Genomic DNA, 12,598 nt, shown 5'->3' with positions numbered 1-12,598 from the left:
TCTAAGATTTATATCTCAGTACTCTCTCTGACACTAGTGTCATAATTCTTGGTTATTTAAAAACCCTTGTAGATGATCCTACCTATTAATAGCCTATTCTTGCAGGTCTTTAAACTTTTTTCTATCAACGATATTGTATACCACCCAATCTCAACTACTCAATTCTATGGACTTTATTATAACCAGTAACTACAACCTCTCCAAAAATTCAGCTTCAAGAATCCTACTCTCCAACCACCACCTTCTAGGCTCTGCAACTTATTCCTTCTGGTAGCTCAATAATCATTTTACTTCACTGGAAATAGCAAAACATTGATCCTCTCGCTTTTAAAATTGTCCCTCACTGTTCTAGCATCCTCACCTCCTTTCTTAGCCAGCTTAAATCCCATGGACAATCATGAAGATTAATTGTCTTGTACCTCTCCCTCTTCTTCATATTCACGTGGTAAAACTACAAGCATAACTCAGTTTAGTTCCAGACCACGTATTAAAGTCAGCATCACAACAAAGATAGTTGTAATCTTTTTGCTGGTGGAGAGTCTTGAAGTTTGAAAAAAAAAAAAAAATGCAACACGTGTGGAGCACAATAAACATGAAGCGCAATAAAATGAAGTATGCCTATACAACCCTATTAATTTCAACTATTGGTTTACTCTGTGCCTGGCCTCACACACCTGAATTGAATTTAGCTGGCGAAAAACATGATCGCGCTGTTCAGCCTCCTTTAATTTCATGATTACAAATCTCAAGTAGGCCTTTAATGTTGCCTAGCAATGTTTCCACTATATTTCCCTAGTCCAACACTCAATCCACTGTCCTAGAGACCTACTTCCTACCTTGTCTCTGCTCAAACCTCCAACACCTGTCCATCCTCACTCCTAGCTGATGACCTTATTTCTTTTACTGAGAAAACAGAAACAATCAAAAGAGCACTTTCACAATCTCCCTCCACCATATCTGCCCATTCACACAGATTTGCACCCATATAACTGCCGCCACATTAACTATCAATGTACCTAACAAAGGCCAAATCCATTTCCTCTTATCTACTCCAGAACACTGCTTCAGCAATTCTCTCCTGCATCAATTTTTCCATCTTTACTGGACCTTTCCTATATGCCCACTAACATGGTGAACTGTTTCTTCCATCTTAAAAACAAACAAAACACGCAATTCGGAATCCTCTTTATCTCACTTCTCCCTCCATTACAATAAAACTCGAACTATTTGTTTACAAATGTTGCCTTGATTTTCTCCTCTCCAACTCTCACTCCAATCAGATTTCGCCACTATTTCGACCAAAAGCTGATCCTCTCTTTTATAAACCTGATCTACCTGAAGTTTTCCCCATCTCAGTACATTTGTAAGACAACTTCATCTTTTACAACTGTTCAGGATGGTCTTAAAGTTATCCTTGAATTTCCTCTCTCAAGCCTCCATTATCGGAATCATGTCCAACACCTGTTGCCTCTGACTTCAAAATATATCAAGAATCCGAGTACTTTGCTTTCCTTTGCTGACACCTGGATCTAAGTCTGGGTCGTTTCCGTAGACTCCTAATGTCCTTACTTCGCCCTGGCCTGCCCTCACCACCTCCGCGACGGAGTGTACAAACCAAAGTACGATCAAGTTGGTTAGGGCCTCGGCTCTAAGCTATCAGGGTGCTCAAGCTGCGCGAGGAATTAGCTTGCGGCTGCAGCTCCCAAATGGGGAAAGATGTAGAAACATACGGACCACAGTCCAGCAGTGGCCAGGTCCCGCCCCGCAGCCGGGGAAGGACCATGGGCGATGGGAAGTGGGCGCTCGTCCAGAGGCAGAGCCAGCCGCGGCCTCACCTGGCCTGCGCCCCGCCGGAACAGCACCGAGTCCTCCTGCTCCGGGACACCGCCACCACCGCCTTCCACCCCCATCGCCATCGCGAGGCTACCGCGGGGTGCGCAGCATGGGCTGCGTGCCTCCGAAAATGACGACTTCCGCCGCCCGGGGCCTCTGGGCGCGGAAGAGTACGGTGGCCTGGAAAGCGAGCCCGCGGCGTGGAGGACTGCGTGCTCTTTACGTGTGGCCGCCTCCTGATTTCACTGATCGCTCTCGTTTTTCTTTTCTGTAGTCTCTCAATTTTTTGAGTTCACTTTTTCGTATATTCGTAGAGTGATTCTACCACAGTGTTTTCGTTTTTAATAATAAATTTATTTTAGAAAATAGTGTTCATTGCGGGCAATTTAGTGAATGTGGATAACGGAAAACAATGAAAATCAGTCCGGAGGTAACCAATAATAATATAGCTGTTTTAAAAGTGCACAAAAGTTTTATGTTTTGTTTTGTTTTTTCGACAACAACCCTACGAATTAGGGGCTCTTATTTTAAAGATGAACAAACTGAGGCACAGTGTGTTTACACAGCTTCCTGGAATGCAGGCGATAGAGTTCATGCTTTTAGACACTTCCCAACTTTGACTTTTAGGTTAATATCCGTTCTCCCAAATCTTTCTTAGTAAATTTTTTAACTTAAATGGGATCAAATTATATTCTTAGTTCTCACCATTTACTTTTCCAGTATTCTTTATTAGGAGTTTAGAATTGCTTAATGACTTCCATGTACATATTACACCCTCACTGATAAACTAGACATCTGATTATGTAATTTAAAATTCTGGCAAAAGCAACATAAAATAAAAGGACAAACAATAGTTGGTAGCATGCAAGAAAATACTAATATTCCTAATATCTTTTAAAAAGCTTTGTCAAAAGTAAAAACAGCAAAACAGACAAAGGTAAAAAAGTTATTCATTGAGGAAAAAAACAGAAATGGCCAGTAAATATGAAAATAAGCCAAACTCTGGAAGCTCTGTACTCAGTGTGCCTGGGTTCCTATTCTTAACCTGCCACTTACTAGCTGGTTACCTTGGAGGAGATTCTTTAACCCAAATCTCAATTTATCTATAAAAATGGATATAACAGTAGTACCTACATGTGAAGACTAAATGAAATACAAAAGGCAGAAAACAAGGGGAGTTTACCAAAAAATTTACAAATGTCCAGTAAACATGAAAATATGCTCGACATCTAGTCACAGAATTGCAAATTAAAAACTAAGAACCAATTTTCACTTGGGTTGGCAAAATTATTAGAGATTAATAATATCTGATGTTATCAAGGGCATGAAAGTGCTACCCTCTTGTTGGAAAAATACAAACATGTTTAAAAATACAAACATGTATACCTTTACCCTAGGAATCCTGTCTTTAAGAATCCATTCGTATAGAAATAAAAGCACCAGTACATAGGGTTAAGTATGACAGCATATATTACAGAATCGTTTGTAGTGGCAAAAGCTTACAAACATCCTGATTGTCCATGAATAAGGAAGTGACTGGATAAATTACTGTACATCCATACTATGGTCATCTCTATATGTACTGACTTGTGAGATGGCTATTAAATAAAAAGTATCAAGTTACAACTAAGATTTTCATTTTTCTTTAAAAAAACTTTATGTAGTGAGTTGAATGGTGGCCCCAAAATGATATGTACACCAGAAACTTGTGAATGTGAACTTATTTGGGAAAAGGTTTTTGCTGATGTAATTAAGAATCTTGAGATGAGATCATCGTGGATTAGAGTAGGCCCTAAATCCAAGACAAAATCCTCAGAAGAGACATGAAGACGACAGAAAAGAAGGCCATGTGAAGACAAAGGCAGAAATAGGATCTATGCTGCCACAACTCAGGTAATGCCTGGAGCTACTAGGAGCTGGAAGAGCCAAGCAAGGATTATTCCCTTAGACTCTTCAGAAGGTGTACGGTCCTGTTGACACCCTGCTTTTAGATTTTTGGCCTCTAGAACTGTGAGAGAATACATTTCAGTTATTGTAAGCCACCAAATTTGTGGTGATTTGTTATGACAGCCCTAGGAAACTTCCCATATCCCTTAGTTATATATATGTTTAAACATGTGTGCATGAGCACTGAGGGAAATGTACAACTATTTTATATGCCCTATGACCTGGAAATTCCAGTCTTAGGTATATACTCAGTAGGTGCTTATGACCACCAAAAGATGTATATATACACACACATATTAATATATATTATATATAACATGTAACATATCTATTACATTAGTAGTCATCCTGCCATATATATATATATATATATGTATAACGTACGGCAGAATGATAATAATAGCCCCAAACTCAAAGTAATTCAAATGTCCATGAAAAGCAGAGTGGACGAATACATGATGGTATATTCGTTATGACAGATTGCTACACAGCAGTGAAAAAGAGGAAACTACTGCTACACATAAGACAGAGAATTCTCACAGATGTAATGTTGAGCAAATTAAGCCAGACTCACAAGGGTACATACTGCTTACATAAAAGTGTAAAAACAGATAAAACTAACCCATGTTAATGATAGGTAGGTGGCATAATCTAAAAGTGGTCAAAAAGGAGCCTGCTAGGGTGCTGCAAATGGCTATGTATCTTGATCTGGATGGAGTATTTATATGTCAAAGTCAATCGAAATGTACATTTAAGCTGTGTGCTCTTTAGTATCATTTCACAGGGATACGTGCTCAGGAGTGTAATTACTGGGACATACAGTAAAGATATGTTTAATTTTCTAAGTAACTGATTTATTGCTAAATTTATTTTAGCCCTTTTGTTGCATTCTCCCAATTTTTCTATAATGAGCAGGCATTGCATTTTGGGGCTTTGAAAGCTCGTAGAGATATAAATGGTATAGAGGTATAAATGGCTTCATTGTTGCTTCTCACACTGCAGACATTTACCTACCACCTTCAAGATTTGCATTGCCATGTATCTGTATTTTTTTAATTTTGTCTTAAACTTACAATAAGAGTATTAGACTCTTACTTCATTTTAGTCTGCCCAGCATCCATTCTCCCTTCCCTCTGGCAACAAAAACCCAGATTTGTTTGCCGGAGCACCTATTCCTCACTGGGTATAGTTTTGGTTATACTATTAACTTAGGTGAATTGCCCTCCTCTTGTCAAGAGGTAGGCACATAACCCAAACAAGTCCATTTGGAGGCACTCTAAGTGATATAAAGACTAAAAATGGTTGTCAGAATTTTAACATGATAGCAGCACTATGGAAAAAAGTGTCTTTAGTACCTGGAGCTGTTCCAGCTCTTGACCTTTCCAAAGCCTTCAGTCTTCAACTTTTCCTTGGACTCTGGAGTCTCTCATCCTTTTAAATAATGGTTGTTGTTATTAATAAATTGTTTGCAACCGAAAATTCTAGTGTATCATGAAACCAATTTTGATGTGGTTATATTTCCTCAAGCATACATCAATACATAACTCTAATTAAATGTCCATTCATAAGCTTCCTTAATAGTCATCCTGAGTGGTACAAGGCCAAATGAGACTTTGACCCCCACCCCCAAAAAAGTCCTTGATATGCAATATATATTTATATAATAAAGTATTCATTAGCGTTGTCTTGATTTCAGCAAGATTGGTAGGCAATTTCTTGTAAACTCACAAGTGTTGAGAAAGGCTCCACCAAACTATATATTCAAGGATATTCCTACACTGATATACCTGTAAGCAAAGTCACGTTCAACTGATAAAGTAATATGTGCCATGGAAAATATTTCTATAAAAGTTGTTATAAACAAATTTTAAAATCTCATTTTTCCTGGGCAAATGGTCCAACGGCAGACTACCTGTGAACTTTAAATGTGTATTAGCTAATTAGTGCTATGTAAAGGGTTTTGTTTTTAAAAAGTTTTAAGGAAAAGCCTGTAGTTTTAAATCTTTCTGGAGTTTATGGGGAAGTGCATTTGAGTCCTTAACTCGGTGACATTTTCATAACTTGGTCATTTGCAAAGACAACATATTCCAATACGTGATTACTATATAGCAAGTATTTTAGCAGATGAAGCTGTAGGAGGCAGCTTAATAAATGCTTTTATTCACTCTTGATATAATGGTAAACTATGAATGACAATTTCATAAAAATAATTCAACTTTTTAATTGAATTTTAATATTTATAGGTCTTCTATCACCAAAGACAATTAGAAATTTACCTAAAGAAGTTGACATGCTCTTTGCTTAGTTTGTATCACTGCTAAAACTCTGACACAGATGGTAAAATGTACAAATCATAATCTGATAGTCAACTTTATATTAGAGTTTTCACTTTTGGGATACGTTTTTTTCTCACCAGCTCTATTGAGGTGTGATTGACAAATAAAAATTGAACATAGAATATATTTAAGGTGTAAATGTGATGATTTATATATGTATACATTGTGGGGCATATAAATGCTTTTTGAAGTTCAGTAGTTTTGAAATAGATTGTAGACTCAAAGCTAATGGCAGTATTACAACACTTAAACAGAAAAGCTTTTTACAAGGTAGAACTTGAAAATATTATACCAAAAAAAAAAAGTTTACCCACTTCTAGAAGTGGGTAAACCTTTCCCATCCATAAAAACATGGGGAAAAAGGGAGCAAAACATAATTTTTAAAAGTTAGAAAAATGTCAGTAATCAATAATCTCTTTTAGTCCAGTTTCAAAAACAGGCTACTTTGATAAGTGGGTAACAATTTCTTACACTGCCACTAATAGTAAAGGCATTCGAAAGGAATCATGTTAACTGATGAAACTAACCTCAGTGTATCACCTTGGACAGTAGCAGCTGCTCCCTTTTATTTTCAGCAGGACTTAGGAAGATTGCTAATAATAATGTACTACCTCCTGTTAAAGATAATGCAAGATAGTATTTTTCATGTCTATAAGGGTGTTCCATGGAGTTTGGTATTTTCCAAATTACACTGTAAAGCTGGCACTACTTCATCTAAATAATTTTATCATGCTTTGGCAACAAGTCAAAGAAATATCTAAAGGGTATATGAATTAGCTTTACTGATTACAATTATTCACCTGTATTTTCCCCTTAATACTTGTAATTAACCAATTCCCCTCTTTAGAAGTTTAGCTATTTTAGTTACACTGCTTAAATATACTACATGAAAAGAAACTAATATGTCAGTGTATTTCAGCAATTATATTTTTCTTCCTCATAGATAATTTTTCTGTCTGGAGTAAATGTCTGGTAGTGTTGAAGTTAAAAATCAAACTCTTTAATAAAGAATTTCTTCAAGTAAATACCAAAAAATTAAGACATTCAGTTTGAATTTAAGTCTTAATAATTAATTACAACCTAGAGATCTTCTTTATCCTAATATCCATGTTCTTTTAGAACTGTAGTTTCCCCTAGATTTACAAGATTTAACTTGTAAAAAAAGTCCAGTTATTCCACTACACAAGATATTTTAAACATGGAAATTATTCATTAAAAAACAAATAAAGGATTTGGCTTAAAGCATAAAAATTTCTTTGTACTTATGGCTTATCGCTTTGTGTAGAAATTTTGGATATAGAATTACAGAAATCAAACCTATAAAGAATTGTTGTGGTACAATCAGACTTCTTTATTATCCTTTTTATTAGAATGTAACTCAAGTTGTTGTAATCCTTTTGTCCTTGTGACTATCATCATATAAAGTTTGAAGACTGAAGTTAACCTAAGAAAGAGAACAAAGCTTCGCTTTAACTGAAAGTCTGTGTTAATATGAAGATAAAAACTCAGGCTAAAAAATTTTATGTTGGCCTCATTTAGTATTAGTTACACTTAGAATTCTATCCTATTTGTGGGTGATACCCTTGGTAAGTGACCTAACACAAGATTACCAGAACCTTAAGGTATTAGGCGAATTCTAGAAAATCTATCCATTAACATAGTGGTAAACATATTAGGTGATCAGTAAAAATTTGTTGAATTGCATGAAGTGAAAAAATCAAGTACTTGAATAATACTTCACAGTTATTTCATTTACTACTCAAAGATATTTTTATTCTTTGCAATAATTATGCATATTTACTTCAGAATAGAACAAGGTCTCAAAACTTAGTTTCTCTAGGTTAACATATTTCCAAATTAATAACCATCATTAAGTCACAAGTGTTTGAAGAGTTTCAGAACAGACTAAAAAATGGCACTTACAACACAGTGACTCTTAATGTAAACAACGTACTGACGTGTCAGTGTAGGTCCATTAATTATGACAAACTTACCGTTGTGGTGGGGGATATTCATAATAGGAGAGGCTATGCGTAAGTAAGGGCGGAGGGTATACGGGAAATCTCAATTTTGTTGTAAAACTAATTCTGCTCTAAAAAATAAAGTCTATTAAAAAAAAAGGCACTTATTCCAAAAATGTTAAAGCTATAAGTAAAACTCTTACTGAGACCTTATTTAGTTTATATTCATTTAGTTGCTATTCCAGGTCATTTGTACTATCTATGTAAATTCTTCAAGTAAACCAGCTGACTACAAAGTAAAATCAGATAAATGTATCTTAAATTTTATTATACAATAAATCCTACTTTAAAGATCTACTTTAACAAAGTTTATGACAAAGACTCTAGATTTATGAGATCCTATTATCTGATCACATCACTTTTCTACTAAATTATATACATGCTCACTGTTGATAAAAATAATGTTCACCAATATTTCACATGCATGGTTAGTGTTTTATTCTTTGAAGTATGGTTCTGAAATGCCACACTAAGTCAGGCTGAAAGGTAAAGTTTAAAATAGTTTTATAAGGATATGTTACAACATATGTAATGACTGTTCACTCTGTAAAATCTTGATCATAGAGCTGATGATAAACCTAGTTCGCAGTAGCACCATTTTCCAAATAGTCATCATTTTTCTCTTGTCTGCATAGACTTCTTCTCATTAGCTGCCTTTTGCTTTTGTTGCATGATCTCAGAGTCCCTATAATGGGAGAAAAGGCTATCAGTTTTTACAGAAAAGCTGATTATGTTCTCAGTTGTTTTCTGTATACAACCCATTCGGTATTAGAAGACAATTTAAAAGAAGATATAAACATTCATGTCTTTCCATTTTCATGGATAGGACAGCATGAGAAAGTATAGAAAGGCTTTGAAGTAAGATTATTTTGAATACTATCTCCACTGTTATCATGACCTTGGCAAATAACCTCAAAGCTCTTTCAAAATCAGAGCAATACATATCAGGGTTGTTCTGAGGAATAGTTACGTATTATATATATATATAACACATAATATAAATATATATATATATAAGCATCCCACATTAGCTAGCTATATGCAGAAATAATGGCAATTACTCTTTGTTGTCAACAAAGTTAATTCACTAAACTTTTTCCTGAAAAAGGGGAATTTAAGAAGTCTCTTAGATATCCTAACTGGCACCTAGGATTAGGATATAGATGTTACGAAACAATTCAGTTTCTTACAAGCCAAAAAACCCAAAAGCTAGTGATTAAAAATGTATTACACTAAAGAAAAGCAGGATATTCAGGGCATTTTCTTAATCCTTTCTGTCTCTGGCTGAGCTCCGCATGCCATATTGTGTGAACTACAAGCAGACTACCTGGGGTAGATGGTCCATGAGATCTATATTAAAAATATATACATATTAAATGGCTATGTATTCAACACCTACTATGTACCAGGTACTTTACTGGCTCTCAATTAAGTCTCACAACAACTCTGAGTAGTTAGCCCCACATTTCAGATTTAAAAAAAAAAATTAAAGGCTTAGAGCCAAGTAATTTGCCTCAAATCGCATGAAAACCAAGGTTTGTCCAATTTCAAAGTCCAGGCTCTTTCCTATCTTGTTATTGCATAGATTTAGTATATTTTAATTCAAGATAAGTAGCTCTGTTCATGACAGTAAGACGTTTCTGCAAAGCCAATAGCAAAAACAAGGAATGAGAAGGAAAACAAGACAGCTACAAAGAAATGAGGTATCATAGAAAATAGTGATAGTTTTGTTTAAAATCAAGCTCTGCTGTGTTTGTTCTATGACCTTAGTATTGTTACTGAGGTTCAGAGCCTCAGTTTCCTATTTATGCATTGAGCAGGACTGTGATAAATAGAGATAATACACATAGAACACCTACCACCGAACTTTATCAGAAGTGGGAATTTATTAAACAGTAGTTATTACTGAGGCAAGCTAGACTAGCTTCTCTAATAAAAATACTATTTCAGGGTGATCTGTATCACTTTCACTTTAACCCCAATGTGCGTAAACAGAAAGTTAAACAAAGCTTATCATTTTAATAATGTCATAGAAAGAAAGTTTGAAATGATAGTTAAGGGCTTCCACCTCACTGAATAATGATTAACTCTGGCTGCACATCAGAATCACCTGAGGAGCTTTTTTAAAGTCAGGTTTAACTTAAGATACAATAAAATTTACCTTCAGCACCTTTTAATGCTCAACTCCAGGCCAATTAAATCAGGACTAGGTATAGCACACAGACTTGAGTAGATGGCAAGTTTCCCCAGGTGGTTCTAATGTGTAGGCAGGCTTAAAGACCACAGAGAAGTCACACTGAAGCACATGTAGTCAATTACTCACTTGACTTCCAAATTCCATGTGGACAACAAAATTTGATTTTAGAATAAAATTTAACTTTTTTAAAAACATGAATGCATTTTACTTAAGCTGTTTTTCAAAGCATTTCTGTAGTAGTTTGTATTATTTCTCACATATAGTCTTATACTGAGGCTGTGTACTTGCATTCTTTACAACTCAATGGATCTTCAGAAGTCAATATAGCTACATATACTATACTTTTTGTGTCTCTTTCTAACAGTTATCACTATAATAGTGTCACTTGTCATCCAGACGAGTTTGGGTAGAATGTATTCTTTGAAATGTTGTATCTCTAGTACCTAACAGTTGACTATATGGAAGGTGTTCGATTATTTTTGCTAAATAAAGTTCTTATGGTTCTCTGAGATTCTCTGAAAGACAAATTATAGCTTGAGAGCTTTAAATTCTTCGTCCATAGGTTGGGATGGTAACTACCCCAAATAGTTTTCGTATGCCTGGCACACAACAGATACTCAACTGGTATCCTTTCTTGCAGGTTATGCCTAGTTTTACCAAGATTTAAAAAATGCTTTCCATTCCCCAAAATGAAAACTTCAGCGACCTGAGAATATCATTAGTATCACTGACCTCTGCTTTCTCTGAGAGGTACTCAAGCTGTCATCTTTTCTTTTTCCCTTGCTAATTTCCTGAGATTTTTTCATGTTTTTCTGGCGGGCAAGTTCTCGTTGATTTCCACCTACAAAGAGAAAGTCATGTTCTTTTCCCATGTCCAAAACTATTAATTCCATTATAAGGCTCTTATTTAGAAGTATCTTAAGTTTGCTTTTTAATAGATAAGCCAGAAGAGTACTGGAACTGAATGGTGTTCCCGGATCTGACCACCAGGAGGAAGCTTACAGGTAAACACTTAAGGTCTTAAGAGTATTATCATACCGATCAAGGCGTTAACTGGCTGTAAATACCAGATCTCTTAAAAAGGGAATTCCAATCGTCTGTATACATGGGCCAGAATTCCAAAATAAGTCCTGGCTTTTGAGGGGTGTGCGTGGAGAGATTCACAGATCACACCTCGCACAAGTTGGCCCATCACAATCCAACTGTTAAGCAAGCAAATACCGATGCTTGTGAAACATGACCTGCGAGGGCCAAACAAAAGAACTAGGGACAAGACTCAGTCGGAGCTCCCAGTTTTTATTAGGCCTTATGATTTTAAGCACCAGCTACAAGTCACCTCCAAACCAGGACCCCTCCTGGGGCTGCCTCCACACACCTCACCTCTGGAGAGCTGTTCTTTACTATGTAAACTCGCACCTGAGGTGCAGACATCTGTCGGACCTTTCAAGCCGGACGGGAGCCAACCGTCCCTCATTCTCAGCTGATTGAAGCTGGGTCCCCGCTCCGCTGGACCGATGGGCATACACTAGCGAGCCCCCGCCTCCCGGCCAAACGCGCCCGGGTGATCCGTTGAGTTCTTCGCCCAACGATCCCCTCCGCATCACCCACCCGTCCGCACACTCACGGGCCATGCTGACCGCCGGACCGAGCCTGGAAGAGAGCGACTCGGAAAAGCAACGGCTTCGTCGCACACTTTGCGGCGGTCCCCACCACTGGATCTAGAAGGCTGAGCCCGCGCCGGCCCTTCGTGGGGCGACGCCTCTATTCAGTCCACCGCCCCGCCCCCTGAGACCAGACCACAGCAGCCGGCGTGGCCAGCGAGCGACTGCGCGTGCGCTGCTGGGCGGGCGGGGCGGACCGCAGCGCTCGCCGATTAGTCGGCGCTCTGGACCCTTCTGCCAGGCAACTTTGGTACAGTCCAGAAAGCAGGTCCTCTGACATAGGAAGGAGTAGGCGTGTGTGAATATTCCCCGCCGTGTACCGGGCACTGGGGCTTGACCATCCCTCACTTTTGGGTTACAAAAACAAACGCTCCAATTCTAACATTCTGACAAAGAACGCTAGCTTTCTTCACCCCTTTCAGCGGCGGGAAGAGGAGAAATGTCAGACAACAGATTGACAAATGCAGTGTCCGCCCTTTACTAATTTCCTTCCTATTCTCACACCAACCCGAGAACAATGAAGGTAGGCAGGCTTCATTGCTCTCACTACTCAAGAGGAGACTGAGACTCATACCAGAATCTACTGACTTAACAGGTAGGGAC

At 37.4% G+C, this 12,598-nt stretch overlaps 2 protein-coding genes across 5 annotated transcripts in view; both read right to left on the bottom strand.

Annotated features, from left to right (window-relative positions):
• Positions 1–2,009, bottom strand: part of LOC105300503 (survival motor neuron protein) — a 29,109-nt gene extending 27,100 nt beyond the window's left edge. For all 4 annotated transcript variants that reach the window (XM_011372739.2, XM_023538139.1, XM_011372740.2 and 1 more), the window contains exon 1: positions 1,836–2,009. In XM_011372739.2, the coding sequence (XP_011371041.1) occupies positions 1,836–1,916 (81 nt within the window). In that variant the 5' untranslated portion in view covers positions 1,917–2,009. The remainder of the gene's footprint in view (positions 1–1,835) is intronic.
• Positions 2,010–7,862: 5,853 nt separating this feature from the next.
• Positions 7,863–12,116, bottom strand: LOC105300502 (small EDRK-rich factor 1). The gene is made up of 3 exons (XM_011372738.2): positions 11,959–12,116; positions 11,067–11,175; positions 7,863–8,822 (listed from the first exon to the last, which is right to left on the bottom strand). The coding sequence occupies exons 1-3, from the start codon at positions 11,963–11,965 to the stop codon at positions 8,750–8,752; spliced, it is 189 nt and encodes a 62-aa protein (XP_011371040.1). The 5' UTR covers positions 11,966–12,116; the 3' UTR covers positions 7,863–8,749.
• Between the last annotated feature and the right edge of the window lie 482 nt (positions 12,117–12,598).

Source organism: Pteropus vampyrus, unplaced genomic scaffold (genome assembly GCF_000151845.1).
Source record: "Pteropus vampyrus isolate Shadow unplaced genomic scaffold, Pvam_2.0 Scaffold213, whole genome shotgun sequence".
Classification (NCBI taxonomy): domain Eukaryota; kingdom Metazoa; phylum Chordata; class Mammalia; order Chiroptera; family Pteropodidae; genus Pteropus; species Pteropus vampyrus.
This window is presented reverse-complemented; position numbering and strand designations above follow the sequence as displayed.